The sequence below is a fragment of the Dunckerocampus dactyliophorus genome, chromosome 8 (assembly GCF_027744805.1).
Source record: "Dunckerocampus dactyliophorus isolate RoL2022-P2 chromosome 8, RoL_Ddac_1.1, whole genome shotgun sequence".
NCBI lineage: Eukaryota > Metazoa > Chordata > Actinopteri > Syngnathiformes > Syngnathidae > Dunckerocampus > Dunckerocampus dactyliophorus.
In genome coordinates, this window is record NC_072826.1 from 3,675,389 (window position 1) to 3,700,165 (window position 24,777).

Genomic DNA, 24,777 nt, shown 5'->3' on the forward strand with positions numbered 1-24,777 from the left:
AAAACAGGGGTTCTTAAATGGTCTCATCCTAGGATGCATAATTCCATGTCTAAATGAGGAGGAAAATGATAACCGAATGTGTCAGGAAAATATCGTCTGTTATTGTGTCCATTATTCCATTTGATTTTACTAACATTCATACACATTAATGTCACACTGCCTTGCTACGATTATCTGCTCGAGGCTAGAGGCCTCCTGTCTCCCAAACAAGTCCTCCCCATGCTCATCACCTTATTCAAATCGCCTCGGGTGTTTCAGCATGTGAGTCTGCCCTTCGCCATCTCTGCCCCTGCTCATCCCTCCCCTCGCATAGGTGGTTTCCTACTGTATATTCACTAACATTGTAGCATGAAAAGAACAGTCGCCCACTCACCACATGGTGGTTTTGCAAAAATTAATTCATAAATGATCCTGTTTCGTGTTTGAACACAATCTGTTAGTTTTTTTTTTTTTAAAAGACGCATTCAAATTGTGAATGTAGCATTCTAAACCGGTCACTAGGTGTCAGTAATGTTACTGTAAGGTTCGGTGAGACAATTTATGTCTTAAATACCTTATTTTGTCTGATTATATCTACTATATTGGGTAACACAAGTGTGAAGGTGACTATAGGGGTGTTATTTAATGCCTAGAGGACTCTAATTATGTTAAAAACCGTATTTAGAATTGATGAGGTCGTTAACAGGTTTTCTATGCTCCAACTATGAAAATATTCCATTTAATAAAGAAATTCACTGATCACGGTCAGTCCAGGGTGTACCCCGCCTCTCGCCCGAAGGCAACTGGGATAGGCTCCAGCATACCCCTGTGACCCTAATGAGGATAAGCGGCATAGAAAATGGGTGGATGGATAACAATTGCACTAAATAAGACCATAAAATCTGATAGTTAACTTGATGAATGAATATATACCAAGGAGGAAGACGAAATCTGTTACATATTTTAATATCATTCTTGACTAGTTGTCTTTGACCTACCCAGAATGGATCCGCGACCCACTTTTGGGTCAGGACACACCAGCTGACAATTGCTGATTTAAAAGCAACCTGATTTATTTTCTTTTTAAATCAGAATTCTTACCAAAGCATTTTTTTTAGAATGACAGTTTCCTTTCTCATGTCATGGCCAGTAAAAATTAAGCACTCCGAAAAACAATGTTCCAGAGTCCAAAAACTCAGCCAACTTTAAAACCACATTTGCAGGCAGGTGGCGCTGTAATCCTAAAACTTTAAGGCCCTTTCACAATAAAAAATAAAATATTCAGTCAATGCACATTATCATTAAGGACTAATAAAAATATACTGAGGATTTTTTCCCAGAATGTATATAAAACTGCTCATTTTGGGCGTTTGTTTACATGCCAAGGATGTTTTGGAACCTTGAAACTCAAGTATGCGGAAGAAGAAAGAATAGAAGACAAGAATATTCTCTAATTTGTTAACACGGTCTCTACTGCATCGTTTCGCAAAGTCACAGACAAAATCTGCCCCGGCACCGCTTTACTCTATGCATAGAGTTCCATTTAGCGTCCGCCACTTGGATAGCGTGTATGCGTGTTGTGTTTTTTGTGCAACCGCCGCGCGCTGGTGTGTTGTGTTTCTGTCGCTGTCAATCAAAGGCACAGATGACAGACACCCAGCTGGGACAACTGCTGGGTGATTTCTCCCCAAAGACAATCACCAGGTGTTAGTGGGACTTTTTAGTTGTTTTGCAGGTTATATTGTGGAGGAATATGTAGCAGCATGATAAATTATTCAAAATGCTTATTAGATGGAACACTTTTTTTTCCCCCTCCGATGGGAAAATGGTAACCTGGTACATTTTACAAACAGCAAGTGAACCAACTATCAGTAACCGCAGAGTAAAGGAAAAGGGGTAGGACTAAATAAGATCTGCTTTTCGGACATGTTGAATTGTGCAAGTGGAAACGTGACGTTTGTTAGGCATATTTTAAAATAAACTAAATGAGGAAAACAGACACGAATGCACATGTCAATATATTGATCATCCACTTCATTTTCATTTATTGTGTGATAATGTATTTATTTATTATTGTCTCAAGCCTAGCGCCCACGAGACATTTTAATCTTGTCCCATTTTAATCTTGTGAGACCCCTACACAATACAATATACTGTAGTCAGGAGAAAATCTATTTTTTGCTAATAACTGCGACTAAATTCTGTCGGTAACGCATTCAAATGTTTTTTGGAGCCACCAGTTAAGAGCCAATATTGTTTCTGACAACAGATTTAGCCATTCTTTTCATGTTATTTTTGCCAACTCAGTAGTTTGTCCGGGAACCCTCCTTTCTACGATGGCACCGACTAAGATGACCCCGACAGTCGGGACAAGAACCTCTTCCTAAAGAGCTTGTCGGGGGACTACAAATTTGATTCACCGTATTGGGATGACATTTCAGATTCTGGTGAGAGATTATCCATCAAAATCTATTCATGAGGAGTATTCAATTCACAGCCCCTGAAACCAATGCACAGAGTGAACTCTCTTCCTGCCTGTTTGGAAGCCGGAGATGAGGAAAACAGACACGCATGCGCATGGCAATGTATTGATTATTTAGCTTATTTTCATTTATTGTGTGATTAATTCATTAATTTATTATCGTCCCAGGCCGAGTGCCCATGAGACCACTTTTTCTGTCACAGTTTAATCTTGTGAGATCTTGTGACACCCCTATAAATAAGGAATCCCACTTTGCGGAAATTCACTTATCACGGTGGGGTCTGGAACCGATTAACCGCCATAAAGAAGGGATTTTTGTATATTCATGTATTCCATTGTGTCCTATTTGATCCTCCACAAATTACCAGTGTATTTGTTGATTTGCTGTGTGCACCCTCGGCAGAATGTCAGCAAAAACCGAAGATCTAAGGACTCTGCAGGGTATCATTGTTTTAGTGCAATTTGTATTCTTTTACATTTTACAGCCTGAGCAAGCAGCTTGTCGTGGTGCTGAAAATGTCCACAAAAAAAAAGTTTGGTTTTGCAAATAATGAGGAGAAAACCTCTGTTAAACAATATAATTCATGCAAAGGTTACAATCAAAGTCATCCACCTCCACAGAGCACCTTGCAAAGCCGAGTCGTACACATTTTACTGATTGCGGTTAGAATTCTATAGTTCATGACGGGGGGGGGAATTAGCCTCACGGACAGCATGGCCTGCTGCTAATTGTCCTTTCTTTTTGGTGAATGTAACCCAGAAGAAAAGAAAAGCCATGAACACAAAGCAAACACATGCCCTGTTGATCCACAGCAACATAATGCAGGAAGAAGGAGCCTGAAGGTTCCATTGTTTCGCCTCTCCACAGGGCCACGCTGACTGACAGTTCAGCTGTAAGCAAAGCTGTCACAGTATCGCATCGCAGAAACATTGTTTAAGGGGGGAAGAGGATGTGGGGACTGAAGGACACAGGACATTTATTGATATGGCCAAGTCATTTGATTCTGCGGCAGTGTTTTAGAGCAGCCTCCCTTGTCCACTCCAGGGTGCATGTGTGTGTCTTTTGTGACTAGGACAGATGAAATGATTTGGAGTGAAGTGGCTGTGAGTCATTTCTAAATGATTAAAAAGCTACTGTGACCGGCAGAGTCTCTTGGCTAAAACACAAGAGTGAGCTTCAGCACGCAGATTGCCTCAGTGTTGATGCACGTTAAAGCAAATAAAAATCACTATTGATGTGCAGCGACTGAAATTAGCAGTTTTGTTTTTAATTAAACTCATCCGACGTGCCACTTTACCACAGATGGCAACCTCCCTACTTATGTCCACTGGCCATTTCGGCCATTTGTCACATTAAGTTGGAAAACAGTCCACAGCCGTGCAAGCCAATTTCATTTGATCAAATCTGGTAGCCTTTGGCACATCTCTGTATGCCTCGTTCCTTTTTATCCATTAAGCCTATGTGCTATATGGATGGGAAACGGGAAACGCTTCCAATTTGTCTGATCTACTGGACTTGTGTGCCTCCAAGCTTATGGATTCCCATTATCAGCCGTGGTGGAGATTTACTGACAGTTGTGCATTGAAAAACAGAGATGTCAAACTTTTGTATTTTTCATGTATAAAGCTGAAACAGTGTGAAAACTGGCCAAATTGCCCATACTGTCAAATGATTGATTCAACTCGGGGGACAACGGCTGAACAGAGACACAATGGGAGGACTGATGCAAAGACGGAGCATCAAAGTGGAGGCGCAAAGGCGACGCCATTTATGCAACATTTATAAATATTTCATATTTATTTACCTAAACGTTAGAAACAAATATATTCATTGATTTATTCTTTTGTTATTGTTATAAATTATGTATATCATGTTATTTACATATATAAATACATATAATAAATACATAATTAATAAATAAAATATAAAAAAATAAAATAAAAAAATAAAAAAATAATACATTATATACTGCTCAAAAAAATTAAAGGAACACTTGGAAAACATATCAGATCTAAACTGGGGGGAAAATGATCTTGAATATCCTTCCTGATAATAAGTGGCTGATGTATTAGTAACAAAATGATGCCACATAATTTGATAGAAATGAAAATGATCGCCCTACAGAGGGGGGAATCAAAGACACCCCAAAAATGAAAGTGAAAAAATGACGCAGCAGACTGGTCCATTTGGCTAAAATGTCATTGTAGCAACTCAAAATGATTCTCAATAGTTTGTGTGGCCCCCACGTGCTTGTACGCATGCCTGACAGCGTCGAGGCATGCTCCTAATGAGACTACGGATGGTGTCCTGGGGGATCTCCTCCCAGATCTGGACCAGGGCATCCATGAGCTCCTGGACAGTCTGAGGAGCAACCTGGCGGCGCCGGATGGACCTAAACATAATGTCCCGGAGGTGTTCTATTGGGTTTAGGTCAGGTGAATGTGGGGGCCAGTCAATGGTATCAATTCCTTCATCCTCCAGGAACTACCTGCATACACTAGCCACATGAGGTCGGGCATTGTCGTGGACCAGGAGGAACCCAGGTTCCACTGCACCAGCGTAGGTTCTGACAATGGGTCCAAGGATTTCATCCCCATACCTAATAGCAGTCAGGGTGCCATTATCTAACCTGTAGAGGTCCGTACGTCCTTCCAGGGATATGCCTCCCCAGACCATCACTGACCCACCACCAAACCGGTCATGCTGAATGATGTTGCAGGCAGCATAACGTTCTCCACGGCATCTCCAAACCCTTTCACGTCTGTCGCATGTGCTCAGGTTGAACTTGCTCTCATCAGTGAAGAGCACAGGGCACCAGTGGTGGCTGCCAATTCTGGTGGTCTATGGCAAATGCCAATCGAGCTCTTCGGTGCTGGGCAGTGAGCACAGGGCCCACTACAGGACGTCGGGCCCTCAGGCCACCCTCATGGAGCCTGTTTCTGATTGTTTGGTCAGAAACATTCACACCAGTGGCCTGCTGGAGGTCATTTTGGAGGGCTCTGGCAGTGCTCATCCTGTTCCTCCTTGCACAAAGGAGCCAATACCGATCCTGCTGAGGGTTGAAGGACCTTCTACAGCCCTGTCTATCTCTCCTGGAGTAACTACCTGTCTCCTGGAATCTCCTCCATGCGTCCAGGTACCGCAGTGATGCCCTGGTCCAGATCTGGAAGGAGATCCCCCAGGACACCATTCGTAGTCTCATTAGGAGCATGCCCCGACGTTGTCAGGCATGCGTACAAGCACGTGGGGGCCACACAAACTATTGAAAGATTAAAAGATATAAAACAAGTAAAAAGTAATTATATATGTATATATACTGTATACACACACACACATATATACACACACACACAATTTATATATGTATATTATACATTTTATATATTTATATATTTTACTTTTATATATTTGATGTATTATATACTAAATGTTTTCATTTAATAACAAATTATTTGAATATATAATATTTATTTTTGCAATGTATTTATGTTCATGTGGCATTTATGCGATTATGGCAACGCCACAAAATGCAAGATCATCGTTAACACTGCGCAGGAACAAGAGACTGTAGGTGCTGCTGTTTTGAAGAGCAACACAGCCAACTACGGAAATGCTGCATAGGAGACGCCTATTTTAGGAAGCACGGTATGTAGAATGGGCTTCGTATTCCAAGAGCGTTCAGCTCTAAGCAGCAAAAGTGCAATAATAAGAGATTATTTTCCGGCAGTTTCAATTCCATCACAGCCTATAAGCATGAACGTCTCAATCTACAACCATTATACTTTAAAACATCACGCACCATAACTTTATCCGCGTCTAATGCATAGTCATTCCAAAGAAATAAGCAAACATAAAATCATGTGCGCCAGTGCTCAGATTTGCTGCAAATGTTTCTCCCAATTGACCATTTAGTGGCGAGCACAGGCAGCTGCTGGAGAGACACCAGACAAAAGTGCTGAGGCCATCATTTTCGGATGAAGGCAGCTTAGCATATGTTCCTAATGCCATTTTTAACATCATGAGGCCGCAAGATGTGCGAGCCTCCATTGTACATGTTGGAGTAATTATCCGCAGCAAATGTCCTATTGGCAGCGTGTCAAAACCTCATTAATGACATCAGGGTTTTTCTTCCAACAGAGGGCGTGGCTTCGCTCCTCCGCATCGACGAGACTCAGCGAGTGCAGTAAAAACACTTTTTCAACACGTGCCAGTGAGTACTAATATGTTGTCTAAGTACAGCAGAACCTCAAAGGTTGACCGCAATCTCTTCTGGGATGCTGGTCAAACTTTTTTTTTTCCCACCATAGGAAATCAAGGAAATAGAAGTAATCTGTTTTTTAAAAACGGTCAAACAAGGGTAGGCCTGTCACGATAATCGCTAAAACGATTAATGGAACGATAGAAAAAACGAGGTCAATAATTTTGACGCCTCGATAAACTGACATGCATTGGTTGTACAGTCAAATGGAGGGAAAGAAAGAGCCTCCTGTCTGCTATTCAGCCTCTTGGTCTCAGTGCGTGGAGGCGGGGACTAGCTACGTAGTGATTGAACACACAGAGCGCTAGAGAGCAGTTAGCAAGCAAACGCTAATATGAATGAAAGCGCACAAGCGATAGTTTCTAAGCCGAATGCCACAGTTCCAGTGTGGATGTGATGTGCATCCGTCCCGGCAGTTGGCGCTTGCTGGTGCGTTTGATCGGCGAAGTGAATGTATAATTGCAGAGGGCGGGCGGTGCGAGTTGCCTGGGAGGGCGTGCATTTCGCGGGCAGTGGCTCCTGTGCTGTGTGGCAGACTGGAGGACGACGTGTGGAAGGACAATCAGCAACATTGCATGTTACACCACCACTCGGCGGTGATTCAGCTCAAATATGTAGTGTATTGTTAAAAAATATTTGGGGTCATAACTGCATGTGTGTGTGAGTAGGTTTTATTGGAGTGTTTTTTTTTCTTAACAGAGACGGTCTATCCAGTGTAGCGTCGCTGGGAGCACTTCCTGTTTCCCAGCGTGCTTTGCTGTACAGTGTTTGTTAATGTAAAAGCACATGCTTAAGCTCACACTTTTGTCGGTTCTTATTCTGCATTATACGTTGGTAGTGTCGTGTCTGTTTTCATCCACCTATTGCGTTGCTGTGTGTAGTTCTTTTGACACCATGAGTAGGCCTGGTATGTGCGGTGGTGACCTCCGGCCAATCGTGAGCGTTAAAGTAGTCAACTTCTATGACTCACACAGGTACGCTACACTTAAGTAGTGGTTCCAGTGTCACACGACACAAGGAACATTTCTTGATAACGTTATAAAATGAAAACGGTCTAAAAAAGGTTGAAATGATCAATTATTGAGAATAATTTCAAGCACAATTATCGACCACCAAAATGTGTTATTGTGCAAGGCCTGTTAGCATCATGAGTCATTTTCTAACAAATTTTCGAAGAATTAAAAAAGTCAACTGCAGTCCGCACTTTGCTGCGTGTTCACACTGGTATTATTTGTTTCAAAGTATCCGCATTCGTCTGGACTCGGCATCAGTCGGTATGAGATTCTGACAGTATGATAACCTTGGGCAATAATGTCATGGTTTTACGGTATTACGTATATTTACAGCTCTAAATTGAAAAGAAGACCAAAATAACGTTTCTGCTGAACAGTCACAGTCAATATAACAGAACATGATGGAAAAATAAATGTAAAAAATTTAAACAGAATTATTTCAAAATAAATAATAAATAAAATGCCATTCTTAATGCAGTCTACTGTGGCTGATCCTGCGACTCAGGTCACACTGGCTCAAAAAATGTCAGAAAATAAATAATAAAGTCACAATGTTATGTTATTTTTTCATAGCGTGGTGAATGTGCAGGTCATGGATTGCGTATTTGCCGAGTTTGTATTCATTTTCTTGCATCACCAAGTTTCACTTCCGTTTCCGGGTCATGTTGTCCAGTGGAGAGTAAACTGTTTATACCACTTATCCTCGACTCCTGTCTCATTCCGAATCACATCTGCACATTAGGTGACCCTCGACATGACTAATAAGACACCGATGACAACAGCGCGGCCGCAGGGGTCTGCTACCTAGCGCTACTGGGCATGCGTATGCAAAGAAACCACTTGCTCCTGGGATTCTGGCATGAGAACATGGCGGCACACTGGGGCTGCTCGAAGAATGTGTTGGACCACAGTGCCACACCGGGGCTGCTCGGAGAATGTGTTCGACCACAGTGCACCTGGCTGGGCCACGCCAGGTGGCTCCACCTGCTCTATATCCTGGTTCTACCGACCTCCGGGGTGGCACAGCGGGGCGCTCGTAGAGTGTGTCCGACCACAGTGCACCTTTCTGGGCCAGGTTTCATGTTCCATCGCAAGCTCATTCAACAAGATGTTCACTTGCAAGCGGACCAAGAACAAGCTCTCAAGCGGTGTCGGTCCACTTGTTTGACCAGACAAATTGTACTAGCTGAGAAAACACACCATAGTTTGTTTAAGAGGAACCAAACATGACAAGTGTGAATGCACCCTAATAGCCACCAATGTTAAAACATGAAAAATCCTTGTAAACCCCGGTATAAGCCCCTGCAGCCTCTCCTCTGTCATCTACCTTCGCTGCTGTAATCTTTCCAATGATGTATGCACACAAGACGCTGAGAGGACTCGAGTGCGAGACATCAGTGAAATGCAGCAAAAAGTCAGCAATGTAAATAAAGGTCCACGAGTGCTGCTACCTGCATGCAAAATGTGAAGGTATGGATTTAATTAGGCTAGCATTGAGTTACTATCAATTTTTAATGGCGCAATTGAAGTGGCTACCAAAGGAGAGCGAAGAAAAGCCCTGATTGACAGATAAAACGAAACACATACCGTTACCTCGGTGACAAGCACTTGGAATGTCTAAGAAGCGAGCGACAGTCAAAAGATAGGTAAATCGCTTCCCGTGATTTATATACATATATACATATTTAGATACACCTATAGGATAATAATGTTCCACATTTATTCTCTTTTATTTTTTTTTAAATCAGACACCCAAAAAAAAAATCTGCAATGAAAAGGAAAAACCTTGTGGCTGAACACAGTTAAACTGGATTTTTCAATCGACGACCTTTTGCTCATCTGCCAGTCAGCTCGCCTTTCTGCTGAGTGTCAGAGGTCCAGTGAGGTATGCAATATGAAATAACTGGCCTGTGTTCACAGCTTGTAAGGCTACAAGTCAATAAAAAGCGCAGGCTGAAGACATGGAGGCAGGCAACTTGGGGGCAGTTGGGGCACAGGAGGGGGTGGGGGGGCTAGGGGTGATTAAGATAGTTCAGCATTCGTCTGTTGCATCACTGCTACTGATATGGAGGATAATTGGTGCCACACATGAGTAGCACCGGCATCAATCTGGGATACACACACTTGCAGCAGCAGTGCATTTAACGCTATCCACAGTGAAGGATGACATTTTTGGATTTTAATTATATGGCTGAATAATAAATTGAAGGGGTGGCACTAATTTCAGGCTATTCCAGTTCACTCCAAGTACAATCAGTCACTTATGCCCTCACTGGATTGCGAGATGAAAGAGTGTGCGTGTTTAGCCGACTCTTGATTAAACGGCATTGTAGGCAAGCTAATGAAATGTGCATTTGGGGATAAGTTTCACACTTTGTGGCCTTTGCGCATTTTCAACACAATCTGACACTTAGCGGATGAGTGTAAAAGGTCACGTTAGTGTAGGTGCCTTTTTAGCACTTTGCCAGCCGTCTTGTTTACTTTCTTCTTTGGCTTTGTTATGTCACCACCGCAGAAGAGGTGCATCAGTTCTGGCGAGAAGGAACAGCGTGATGATGGCCATACAACTAGAAATGGAAGCTACTGCAATGTAGGGATGCACCGATCTACATTTCTTTCTAGGGATGCACCGCTCGATCGGCCACAGAACAGTATCGACCGATTTCCGTGAAAAAGCACGTGAACGTAGTAGTGTCTTGGGTAGTGTCCTCCCACTTTCCTTCACAATGCGCAGGCGTGCCAAAACAAAAACAAGCATGTCTGCCATGTGGAACTTACCTGCCAACACACGCAACGACAAATATCTGGCGGGGGTAGCACGTTAAAAAGCTTTCGCCATTGGAAGAACAAACACTTGACCGAGTATGGTGGGTTTTGGAGGCTCACGGTGTGATCATCAGTCAAACGGTAGCTGAGGAAGCCAAAACTCTGGACAGCATTCAGAAGGTTAAGCAAAAAATAACAGAATTCATTCAGATGAGCAGCCTCTCTCAGCGGTGGAAGACACCGGGTTCGCCAACTGCTCTTTCACTTGGAGCCCACCTATGTATTCCACCAATCTCACATCCAAAGTCTCCTTAAAGAAGGCGTTTCATCCTCATCCTCTGTAAGCAATTTATGTTCTCTTGAAAAAGTAAGTCAAACATGTTTTTGTCTAAATGAAGGTGATTTTATGCTCCCTTTTTTCATATCAAACAGCCAATAGTAGGGGGGCAACCAGGAATTCTGGGGCCCCATGGGAGAAAAAAAAAATTGCCTCCCCTCCCTCCCTTCTCCCCTTTATTATTTAATTAGTAATTTCATTAGTAATCACCTATTTCTTGGCAGTTAAGGGACCTTGGAATTGTCCTGACTTTTCCCCTTTATACGGTAGCCTGGCCAATAGCACTCATCATAAATAAATTGAAAAATGTGTAATTCATCCATGTGACGGGCATTGGTATTGGTCGATTTCACTTATGGATGATCGGTATCATAATGGGCAACCTATTACCCTGATCGGAGAATCCCTAATTTTTTCATTTCCGATCCGATCCCGATACCTGAGTTTAGAATCTGCCAATACTAAAATCCTCCAAAAAATATCCGAAAATGTAGCTAAAAAGAATATGTCTTCTCAGCCTGACGTGTTCACGGCTTCACAGACAGTCGGGCGACACAAAACCCTTAAAGGAAAACTGCCCATCATTCACAATCCTTATGTGAAACATGACCACACATCTCTTTCAATTTTTTGCGGGTTCAAAAGAGAGAAAAACAGCTAAGAAACAGCTTGCATGTGGGCGCTAACAATGCATGTAAATGGACACACCTATGTTGACTATAAAGCCCTCAAAAAAACTCCAACAATGTTCTATTTACATAACTGACCTGTATATAAACCAAGCTACAGCCACATTGTTATTGTAGCAGCTAACACAAAGAACTTGTTCTGGCGTAGTGTGCAGCGCCACACACCACTACAGAGCGCTGTTCAAAACAATGCGATAGGACAACAATCTGTACTGACTGGGAAACAAGAACAAGCGTATGAACTACGACTCGACAACCAAATTATCTGTAAAGTATTAGCCCACATTCCATGTTTTGTTTATACACGGCTAGATAGACTATGTTGGGTATGTGGAAAAACGTTTCTATCACTGAAGGGACAAATTTAGTGGTTTAGAAACCGTGACTTTTTCATTGTATACCTTCCCATGCCTTAGTAAGAGTTTGTCTTGTCCAACAACTTAGAAGATATCACCTTTTGTTTGAAACCACCCATTTTCATGCGAGCAACTCTATTCCTATTGTATTGCTACGCTCAGTTTCAGATTGGGTAAGATACTGTAGGTTATGCCTGTAGACCGCATTTAGAGGTGAAAACAACATGAAAACCAGAGAGCTGTATGTGCGTGAAAAAGCCAGCAATTGTGAATCTCAGAGAACATGACGTATCAATCGAAATCATTGCACAAACATTGGTAATATCTAGGGATAGGACCGATATTAACATAAAAATGTAATATCGACCATTATCTGTATCGTTTTTTCCCTATAATGAAAGCGGATATAGCCCTTTAAGCACCAACGTTGCAAACTGTCTATAAAATTGATATTATATATATATATATATATATATATATATATATATATATATATATATATATATATATATATATATATATATATATATATATATATACATATATATATATATATATATATACATATATACATACACATATATATATACATACACATATATACATACACACATATATATATATATATATATATATACATACACATATATATATATATACATACACATATACATATATATATATATATATATATATCTCAAAATAAAAATGTATTTACAAATATAACACCATGAACTATTTACAATTTTCACATTTGGAACTGAACTGTGTGTGTGCATGTGTGCGCGCATGCGTGTGTGTGTGTGTGTGTGTGTGCATGCGTTAAAATTCCCCTACAATGCATAACCTTCTACACGCTACACTCCTCCACAATGTTCCACTTCCCCCTTCCTGTCATGTTTTTTTCCAATTAAAATTCACATGCCGAGCTCTTATCAAATGTACTTCTGTCACCTTGTGGCCGTTTTCATGTCTTAAAACTGTTCTAAAAGTGACATCCATTTGTGTGCAATTGTGTCATCACCTCTTTTTCTCTCTCGCGCAAAAAAACGTAAAAGACGTATTGGGATCGGCCATTCAGGATCACAAAAACTTATAAATATGTCTTTGGTATTGAAAGAGTTCAACTGAAGGGCGTGAGTGGGATTGGCACTCGGGCCACAGCTCGTGCGGACCCCAAGGTACCACTTTTGGACAAACAGTGCTGTCAATAAAAAGGAAGAAAATATTGGAACAGCCTACCATTAAGAATAAAACTCTGTGTATGTCTCAGACATACACACTCTTCAAAACCAAGCTCAGAAGGTGGATGAAACAAAACCAGGTCTGTGACCGCTTTTAGCCTTTTAATGTTCTGCGTTTATTTTTGTTTATTGTTATTTCCCTGTTACCTGCCAAGAGACCACAGATGAAAACTAGCAGTTGTCTTATAATCTGGAATATTTACATGTGTATTGGCAGTAGATGTCCATTAACATGCACTGTCCCTAATAAATAAATATATAAAATGTTTTCACCTCTAAATGCAGTCTGCACAGGCAAAACATATCCTATCCAATCTGACACTGAGCATAGACATTCATTCAGTGCTATTTATTGATTGAATAAGCACTGTAACAGTACACACCTGGGCAACACAACACATCTGTCAGTCACATGTTCAAATTCTTTTTCCAATAATGTTACTCTCTGGTGTCGTATTCATCTTTTCATGCCAAACCCAAATGTTTTCAGTCGTCAGCAAAAATGCTAAAAAATGACCTCACTGTTCCAATACTTTCGGAGGGCACTATCACTACCCTCTTGGTTGCATTTTCCCATCCGTTTTCTAACCCAAATGTTTTTTCTTCACCTTGTCGACACATTTACTTTTCCTCATGTTACAATGGGAAATACCCCCGTGTCATCCAGCCTTTTTACGACACAAATCTTGTAGTGAGAGGACCAAACTCAAGCACAGCAGAAAGAGGGACCTGCGACAGTCACTACGTTTGCATGTATTAAAAATGTCACATTCCCAAAATAGTTCTGTCTCTCCAGTTTTCACACTTCAATGGGAAAGTCCCCGTTTACATGGAGAAGAAGAGGATGCTACATGCTAATAGCTGTCACTGGCAGAAGCAAAGTCTTGTCTAAGTGAACTTTGAAAATAATGTCGAGAACCTGTAGTATTGATTTATTAATCTGTACAAACCATTGTATGAGCTGCTGGCACCAGCATCGTTCAAGCAAGACACTAACTTCCAACCTAGAAGAAATGTAAATAAGTATAAATAGTATATACTATGGTGTCACAAGATCTCGCAAGATTAAAACTCTTGTGGGCACTAGGCCTGGGACGATAATAAAACAATTTATGTCTCACCTCTAAACAGGCACGAAGAGGGCTCACACTCTGTGCATTGGTTTCAGGATCTTGGCACATTTGTTCCATAGAACAACGGCATGAACAGAGTGAGCCCTTTTGTCAGTCATCCAGTCTCTTTGTCTCGGTGGGTGAAGGCGGGGCCGTTAGCATACACACAGACTGCAGACGAGTGTAACGTAGTAGAAATTATATTAGTAGATAGTAAGGGTGTCATGAGACACGCACTTCACGAGACGAGACTACACACAAGATTGGGTCTACGAGAACGAGGCGAGAACATTACGTTTAAGAACAGAACAATGAAAAAATGTGAAGAATATGGCAATATATTGCAATCTACTAATTCAATTTCTTCTACGTTACACTCTTCCGCAATCTGTGTGCATGCTAACAGCCCCGCCTCCACCCACCAAGACAAAGAGACAACTTACAAAAAGGCTCACTTTTGTGACACGAGACCTTGTTCGATGTTTTTCCAATTGTACTTTTCTTCAAAGTAAAGCTAAAATCCTATCTTGTCTCGTTCTTATAGACCAAATCTCGTGAATCGTCTCGTGACATCCGTGGTCATAACACATTCATTTACAGCACAGCAACGTGCAAACGAGTGTTCACTAATGAGTGTATGGATATTGTATGGATATTAGAGCAAAACAAAAAAATCCTTCACAGATGAAAGAGTTGTGAAGGAGTGCCTCTGCTGCAGAGACCTTACTGAAAGATAATACGAGGAATTGTGTGACAAAATCAAACAAATCCCAATGTCAACTACAACAATAACAAGGAAATCTGAAACTCTAAGAGGATGTACGGCTGCAGCTTATCTTTTAAAGAGACACTTATTAAATTGTTTTGGAGGTTTTATCCCACGGAGAAACTGGTGCACTTCCATTTAACTTAAACATAAGCCTCTTGCGTTCATTTCATTGTTTGTACAGTCAAACCTTTTATTATTTATGTGAAATGTGGTAACGTTTTCTTTCAAACGTAATTTAGGTGCCAAGTTCATTGTGTTTGGTGAGGCGTCACCAGACACTCAGTTCACAAGGCGAAGCGATACACGGGATTGGGTCTATGAGAACGAGACCAGACGAGATTTTAACATTACTTAACATTGGTCGCGTGACATGCTGGCCACTTGTTGCCAGGCGGAGTTTAAAGGGCTTTAACTATAAGTGCCCCAAAGGCCAAAAAAAACACAAATGCAAGTAAAAACACCCACCTGAATTTGACTGAAGCACACACAGGAAGTTACACCAAGAAAGTGGAAATCCGTGCATTAGATTTTGGAACAAAGCAACTCAAAAACGTGTTGAAAACATTTGCCGATGGCAATATAAATATTTTTTAAAGAATATTCCTCTAGCCAAACTGTGGGCCACACTTTGGATACCCATGAATGTACCTAATGAACTGTCCACTGTGTACCATGAGTCACTCCAAAAAGGGTCCCATCATAGAAGAGGAAAAGGCGCCCTCCTCTGTTTTAAGGCACATAGCGACAAGTTAAAGCAGCACATTGAAGCCTTCAATCAAACTTTAGCTGCCATAAAATTTTTAAATCAAAAAACGAGTGACGTGACGGCGTAGAGATAAGAAAGCTGTCATAAAAAGAGAGTGAGAAGACAACGTTACATTCTCAAGACTTTGGTCGTGTTGTGAGGTTAAAAAGAGGGGATTAAAGAGTGTTAAAAATGCAGATTTAATGTTAGTGTGACGTCTGTTTTTGCGCCATAGTGCAGCTGAATGATAAGGAAGACTAATAATCACCTCCAGGTTGCAAGAACCGTCGCCTTTAAACACGTTTTAAAGACGAATTGCATGTGTTTTCCCTCTTTTAAAAAAAAAAAAAAGACAACAATTGACAGACATTCGTGCTGGTCGTCGTGCACATGAGAGCTAGCTTGTGTTGCAGCAAAGTGCCGCTACTTACCAGGATGACAGTCGCTGTGTTTGTGCAAGGTTAAAAGACACATTACGGATAAAATCCACCAGCAATTCGGTTCCCGTCTCCTCTGCATGTTAGACTACTCATGGAGAGCAATAAGGAGGTGACAAAGTTTCTTGCTTATTTTTTAGTCTTTGAGCTTAAGAAGGGGGAGAAAATCCCAAGCGCGCCAGCCAAAAAAAATGGAAGTTGACGTCGCGGCAACGAAAGCCTCCAAAAATGAGGACGTCTCTTATAAAATAGTCCGCTTTAGTCCAAGCTGGAGCTCCTGATGCTTCGAGGAACAAAACGCCACGGCGGTGTGGACACACTTCCAAGCTGGACTCCACGACGGGCTTCCGCGGAGACACATTCCCGGAGAGGGGAAGGGGTCAGTCGGCGATCAATGGCTGTCTTTGACTGCACTCTCAAGAAAATCACGGAAAAGTGCTCCAATACTATTGATTTTGCAGTGGAGATCACTCGGTGCTAACACACAATGCGAAGTCAAGTCCCATTCTTCCATCCAGGAAGTCGACTAGCGGTCATGCATGCATGCATGGACATCTACCAGCCTGCTGCTGCTGCTGGTCCCATCCCGGCCGACAGGCTGCCTGTGCTGGGCGGGGGAAGGCAGCAGGAGGCGGTGCTCGGATTTGTTGGATGAAAAAAAAAGACTTGGAGCTTTGTGTCTCTGCCAGGATGTGAATTTAAAAAAGACTTCCGAATGCATCGATTGTCATATCAGATGACGGTTGTGATGTATCTTGTTAATGGTGAAGTAGAATCCCACAAAATAGTACTCCATAGAAGAGTAGAAACTACACTATTTCAAAAACTGTAGTTTAATCAACCCACAACAGCAACATTTCTGACTCATAAAACAAGCACATTTTAGTGAAGTAGAGCCCTTTTAATTCCATTTTTTATGACATATTTGCCACTTGTTGCCAGGCAGAGTTCACGGGGCTCAATCGTGACTGCCCTATAAGCCACGCCCACTTGACCTGACACTAAATGTAAAAAAATATCCATCCATCCATTTTCTGTGACGCTTATGGTAACACTACGCTGCTTCTATGCCTCATTAGGATCGCGGGGGTACGCTGGAGCCTATTCCAGCTGACTTTGGGTGAGAAGCGGGGTATACCCTGGACTGGTCGCCAGCCAATCGCAGGGCACATATAGACAAACAACCACTCACACTCACATTCATACCTATGGACAATTTAGAGTCGCCAATTAACCTAAGATGCATGTTTTTGGAATGTGGGAGGAAACCGGAGAAAACCCACACATGCACGGGGAGAACACGCATACTCCACACAGAAAAAAAATATAAACAACCAAAATATTTAGAGAACCTGTGGTATTTATGTATTTAGCTGTACAAACCACTGTATGAGTTGCTGGCACCAGCATCGCTCAAGCGTGGATAAAGACACTAACAGACCTGCCAACCTTGAAGAAATGTGTACAGTGTATACAGCAGCATGTGGTATAGAGCTCCTTGCTTCTGCACCCCCTCCCCCACACACACACACGGCCGTGTGACATACTGTGTTTGCCAATTGTTGCCAGACAGACTTCACAGGGCTCAATCATCACAGCCAACTAAAAACTGACATGCAAACTACGGCCACTTGTTTGAATCGCAAACAAGAAGTCAAAACTAGGAAGGTATGCTGAGTTCAAGGACACTGGGAAATTTGTGCATTACAAGTTTGGACACAGATACTCAAGATTTTACATTTATACAGTATATAGACATTTATATATCCACATACACTCCTGATCAAAATGTTAAGACCAGTTAAAAAATGTCAAGAATGTACACTGTTGGATCTTAAAGAGGTTCTAAGTTGAGCTTCAAAATGCAAAAAGAAGAAATGGGAGTGAGACAAAACATTTTTGAGTAAGCAATTTATTGCAAACAAGCATTAAAGTGAAATAGGATGTTCATCAACTGATCAAAAGTTAAGGCTATAGCTCAAAAAACCCTCCGAGAATAGAAATAAAATGTCTAAAAAAGGAGTGAGTAATGAGTAGCTGTGCCATTCTTGTTAATGAGGTGAAAAATGGGTTTGGACATGCTTGATGTCGGTGTTTCCAGGAGGCTAGTGGGAATGTTGCTCCAGGTGGTGAAGATGGCTTCACGGAGGGCATCCACTGTCTGGGACTGATTTTTTGTAAACTTACCTTGCCATCCATCCCCAAAATGACTGGATTTAGATGAGGACATGCAGGATGGTCCAAAAGAGTGAGCTTATTCCTCTGGAAGAGGAAGTGCAGCGTCTGGAAGTGCAGCGTTGTCCTGTTGAAAAAGCCAGTCATTACCACACAGACGAGGGCCTTCAGTCATGAGGGATGCCCCCCTGCAACATCTCCACATAGCCGGCTGCCGTTTGAGGCCCCTGCACAACCTGAAGCTCCATTGTTCCATTGAAAGATCATGATGGCGCCACCTCCACTGTGCCGTGTGGAAAACATCTCAGGTGGGATCTCCTTGTCATGCCAGTAACGTTGGACGCCATCAGGACCATCAAGGGAGGATAAAACTTTCTTCCACCTTTCAATGTCCCATGTTTGGTGCTCGCCTGCAAATTCCAAACGCCCAATTTTGTGGCGTTGAAGAAGTTTGAAGATATTTACTTTGAAGAGCGTGGCAGATGGCATCTGATGGTTATTGGACTGCACTCGGCACCAGTAACAACCTTCATTTGGGCCAAGGATGGTCCCGTGTCTTAACGAACAGCCAATGGGATCCTCCGTGCTCATTTTTTTGGGTCTACCATGAACCATGAGCCTCAGGATGTTTGAAGAAATTGAAAATGACTGTCTTACTGCGTCCAACCTCAGCAGCAATGGCGCGCTGTGAGAGGCCTCGCTTATGCAGCTCAACAATCCCACCGTGTTCAAAGAGAGAAAGCTTTTTTGCCTTTGCCTTCGAGAGATCCTGACTGTGAATACCTGACACTAAATCACATTCAATCCACATTTTTGCCAACATTTTGCCTTTTAAAGGCTGTGCTCTTAAAGTTTTGATCAGCTGATGAACAGCCTGTTTCACTTTAATGCATAAATTGCTTACTCGCTCCCTCCGATTTCTGCTTTTTGCATGTTGAATCAATACAAAATATCAATTCTTGCAATTTTCAACTGGTCTTGAAATTTTGATCAGGAGTGCATATGGAGGCTCCTAAATATCGTAAATTTAAAAATGCATATTGGCCCTATTATTAAAATGACCCCCCTGTGGTCACACACTAATTCCCCCCGTCTCCTGCTGGCAGAACTGTGAATGGAATACTTTAGCAGCAATCATCACCTCCGCTATTATCAAGTGTGAGTGTGTACTGATTGGAGAATTGTGCGAGCACCGTTGTCCGTCCCTCAGGTAAACGTGTAGTCTGCGGTGTTCTTTTGCAAAGCCATCCAGCTGGACATTTAATTTGAGGAATTTGATTAAATTTCTCATTTAATTATCCAGTTCTCCGCAGGGCTATTGAGGCTCGTCACAAGGGCCCTTTGCTTTTTAATGCAGGCCATCTGCTTCCTCTCCAGAACGGGTTACCTTTTCCAAAGTGCCCGGCGCCACCTGGGCGTCCTCTCAGGATCCTCCAGCCTCACAGTGCCACCGAGCGAGCCGCACAAAGCCGTGCTTGACAATACTCCAGACCTGTATCCGACTGATCGAGTGCAATTAACCTGAACCGCACTTTCTGAGCGCTTTTCAGTTTGGATTTCAGGGAGCCCCACGGCGTGGATGAGTGATTCCTAACTTCTAAGTGGTCCTTTGCTGCACCAGCCAAACTCTGCAACATGTTTAGTGGATGGAAGAGCTGCCCGGCACCGACCTTCACGTACAACCATTATGTTTTACACACAAAATACCACAAAACATAGGCTCCAGCAGACCCCGGCGACCCCAGTGAGGACACGCGGCATAGAAAATGGATGGATGGATATCACAAAACAATACATTTTTTGGACAGTTTTATCACATTTGTCTGAATTAGTGCCCATAATGTGGCACAGCGTAACTCAAGCAAATTGATTAGTTGATCAGCATCCTACATAAAAAGACTTAGCTGTTCATAATAATAAATCATGGGGTATGCTGTTGGTCATAAGCTGTTTCTTTCCTTCTCCATCATTTTCCCCCAAATACAAAACGACCTTGCACTCATCTGTGCAAATAATCTGATTGCAGAACAATGGAAGGACATTTTCTAGCAAAGTCTAATCTGTTTTTTCCTGAACGCTATCAGTGGTTTAGCTATTTTAACAGAAGGTTTTAGAAATGACTTGGACAAGGCTTTACAGTTCATTTTCCTCCCATTCCCCGATAAATTGGGACAAATTGATCAATTATCTTTCCATATTTATATTTTTTATTACATTGAAATGATTTAACATTAAATTATGACTTTTTAAAATTCATTTAATACATTTTGTCTGAGCAATTAATCCCCTTTGGTCGTGCATTTGAATAAATAAACTATCAGGCCACTATGAGGGAATCTGATAACATTCAAAATAGCTCAGATAATTGGTAATTTAAAAAAACAAAAAAAACGCTCCAATGTGGCGAGATTACCCGGACTGTGCAGGTGAGCAAATCAAGCACTCCTTTTTTTCTCCTGCCAGTGACGTTAACGGCCGGTCAACATCCCCTGAGCTCACTTGTAAATTAGTGATGTGCGATACCACTGATTTCGTGTACTGAGTGAAATTTGTGCTTGTATCGGCGATACCGATCCGATACCAATACTCTGTGCAAGTTCACCTACTGGGTCTGGTAAATTTTAAAAAGTAGCGTATTTCATATCATAGCATGAAGAATACCATCCATACATTTTCTATGCCACTTAATCCTCACTAGGGTCGTGGAGGTATGCCTATCCCAGCTGAATTCGGGCGAAAGGCGGGGTACGCCCTGGACCAGTCGCCAGCCAATCACAGGGCACATATAGACAAACAACCATTCACACTCACATTCATACCTATGGACAATTTAGAGTCGCCAACCGAGCATGCATGTTTTTGGAATGTACGCGGAGAAAACCCACACATGCATGCGGAGAACATGCAAACTCCACACGGATATGCCCAAGCGGAGATTCAAACCCAGGTCTTCCCAATCTCATAAAGAATACAAGACACTTCATTCATGTATTGATTAAAAAAATATTAATTTGCATAAATCATTTATTTATTTGGCCGAACGGTGGCCTAGTGGTTAGCATGTGGGCCACACAGTCAGGAGAGTGGGAAGATCTGGGTTCGAATCTCCGTTGGGCATCTCTGCATGGAGTTTGCATGTTCTCCCCGTGCGTGTGTGCGTTTTGTCCGGGTACTCCGGTTTCCTCCCGCGTTCCAAAAACATGCATGCTAGGAATGTGAGTGTGAATGGTTGTTTGTCTATATGTGCCCTGCAATCGGCTGGCGAACAGTCCAGGGTGTACCCCACCTCTTGCCCAAAGCCAACTGGGATAGGCTCCAGCATACCAGCGACCCTAGTGAGGATAAGCAGCATAGAAGATGGATGGAATTTATTTATTTACTTATTTATTTGTTTTAAACCCTGAAGTTTATTGAGGTAGCGCAGTGATTTACAATATTGCCAAGCTAATATACAACAACAGAAAAAACAGGACACAATCATATAAAGTATTGTTTTAAACAATAAATAAAGAAAATAAGTTAAAAAAAAAAACACAAAACATTAAAATAAATGATTCATTATTAAGAATGAAAAATGAAAGCTGAATTCACAATTCCCACACGGCTCCGTTTACGATCGGCCATCGTTTAAACAGACAAACATGACCTCAAATGACAGAAGTGCTAAAAGTATTGATATTTTGATATGAGAATCGACTTTAGAGCATGAACAGCTGGTATCGGAAGTAGGCCTACCGATATTTCAGTATCGATCCGCACATCACTATTGTAAACAAACATTCACTGTTTTTTGCATGCGAGTTGTACCAAATGCTTGGCGATGAGGAGGAAAAAAACCCATCGAGCACACAAAAAACCTTATCAGCCACCTGCAACATCAGCGCCGCAGCGTTTGAAAAGAGCAAAAGGTTTGCCAGACACCTCCTACTCGGACGGTGTGCCCGAATACAGCGCACCTTGCTGGGCCATGCCAGGTGGCTCCTCCTGCTCTGTATTCCGGTTCTCCTGACCTCCGTAGCGGCACACCGGCTGCTCGGAGCATGTGTCCGATCACGGTGCACTTTGCTGGGCCACAGCAGGTGGCCCCCTCCGCTCTATACTCTGGTTCTCCTGATATTTTTTCATCTCTAAAATAAACGGCACACCCCAAAGAGGTGCCCCCCCCCAGTGTTTATTGATATTTTAAAATTAAAAATAATCTTTTTTTGTATAATATTACAAAATAAATACAAATATAAAATGAATTTGTACATATAAAAGTCCCCCTCACACTTAATAGCCAGTTGTTTTTCAAATGTAGAACTAGTGGCCATAATTACAAATGATAATAATGCATGGAGTCTGCAGGAGTACACAAGAAGCATAAAGTCAGCAGGATGGGGTCAAGAAAGCACCAGTTCATGAATCATTGCGCAAAATATGCATTTTTTAAACAAAGGCTTGCAGGACCAAGAGGCCACTGGTCTGTAGTTTATATTCTCTGACTGCTGTCTGGTTCTTAGGAGCGTCAATGAGGCCATGATCATTTGTGCTGTGACATTTGACATTCTAATCTTTTTCACCCTTTGGGACTTGAAACCCTTATGGCGTCCTAACACTTTGTCTGACAGCTCAGTTGTGTTTCTCATTTAAAAAAAGAAGTAAGAAAAAAAAAGCCGATGATGCATATATGATTCATGCGAGTCCAGTCATGACACCGACATTGTCCCATAGGCATCTCCTTCCTCTGTGCCCGTAAGTGGTTGGAGAATCACACTTGTATTATTTTTTCAAACACATTTCACATGTTGACAGTCGGTGCATAATGTATGACCGCATGCATCAATTATGTAATGCAATTCAGGCTATGAATATATATAATTTATTTGATTCTCAATCTCCTACATTATTGAATCCAAAGCTATTTTTACCATTATTACTCTTCCCAAATAGTTTTATCTTTTGTTGCCTTGTCCTCTACTGCTCCTCCTCATTATTGGGAGATGATGCTCCTGCAGTGTGCTTTACAGCTTCTGGCTGCTCGTGTATGCGTAATATACACTTAGGTCCACAAGTATTTGGACAGAGAGTTTTTAGGATTTTGCCTTTATGAACCACCAGATGTGACTGAAGTATCTAACTACCAAAAGTAGCTCTCACATTTCAGCACACATGCTACAGTACAGTGTATCTTCTCAAGGAGAAGAAGTTGCGTAGCAGGATAGATTTCCTATCAGTGAAAATGATTATTATTCTTGTCTAAACAGATGGTAACACAAGTGAGTAGCAGGGGTAATTGTCAAGCGTGGTGGTGGTAGTGTCATGTTCCGGGGCTGCACGAGTGCTGGTGAGTTGCGGTTCATTGCAGGAACCATGAATTCCGCAACGTACTGTGACATTGTGAAGCGGAAACTGCACCACATTGCAGTTTTCCGGCATGATAAGGGGCCCAAACACACCTCCAAGATGACAAGTACGTCTCCTCCACACCTGAACCCACTTGAGCACCGATGGGAGAGAGGAAGGACGGCGGAGGAGCGCAATGTGTCCAACATCCACCATCTCCACCAGTGATGTCATCATGGAGGATTGGAGGAAGATGTCTGGACAATATTATGCCTGAGAGGATTAAGGCAGTGTTAGATAACAATGCTGCTCACACTAAATATACTCCTGGTGAGTGGGGTGAGTGGGGGTTGAACAGTTCTTCTTTCTTTCTTTTGAAGGCATTTTTTGCTCTTAAAAGCCTTCTTTGGCAGATGGTTTCCGATGGTTATTGAACGGCACTCAGCACCAGTATCAACCATCATTTGGGTCGAGGATGGTCCCAGCCAATGGGATCCTCTGGCTCATTTTTTGGGATTTACCGCTTTACTTTTTGGTTCCATGACCTTTAGGATGTTTCAGATGACTGGGTACGAATCTCCGTTGGGCATCTCTGTGTGGAGTTTGCATGTTCTCCCCGTGCATGCGTGGGTTTTCTCCGGGTACTCCGGTTTCCTCCCACATTCCAAAAACATGCATGTTAGGTTCAAGCATTTTTGGCATGCTCTGCTTCAGAATGTCATGTAAGGATTCATGCATGCCTCAGTGAACCACAGCTCCCCGGTGCTAGCAGCACTCATGCCGCCCCACGCTGCTTGACTGGAAGCGAGACACAGTTATCTTGCCAGTTATTGAGGCAACAATGGCTCCCCACATTTTCAGTGGATATTAAATCTATACCGCTATTCAAGCTGTGCACTGACTACTCTAAAGCATATCCAAGTAGACTTTCTATCGTATTGTCCCTTGAGAAGGTAATAAAAGAAAATGCTTGGTGAAATGTGAGGAATTAGACATAGCTATAACTGCAAACCAGCTGTAATGTGTCACCACCCTGGTTTCATTTAATTTAATTTCTGTGTGAAATGATGCGCAACTCTATTACGGAGA

The 24,777-nt window shown here is 42.1% G+C and overlaps 1 protein-coding gene across 1 annotated transcript in view; it reads right to left on the reverse strand.

Moving 5' to 3' along the window:
- Positions 1–16,777, reverse strand: part of ca16b (carbonic anhydrase XVI b) — a 159,587-nt gene extending 142,810 nt beyond the window's left edge. Inside the window, exon 1 of the mRNA XM_054783787.1 lies at positions 16,183–16,777. Coding sequence (XP_054639762.1) covers positions 16,183–16,270 — 88 coding nt within the window. The 5' untranslated portion in view covers positions 16,271–16,777. The remainder of the gene's footprint in view (positions 1–16,182) is intronic.
- Between the last annotated feature and the right edge of the window lie 8,000 nt (positions 16,778–24,777).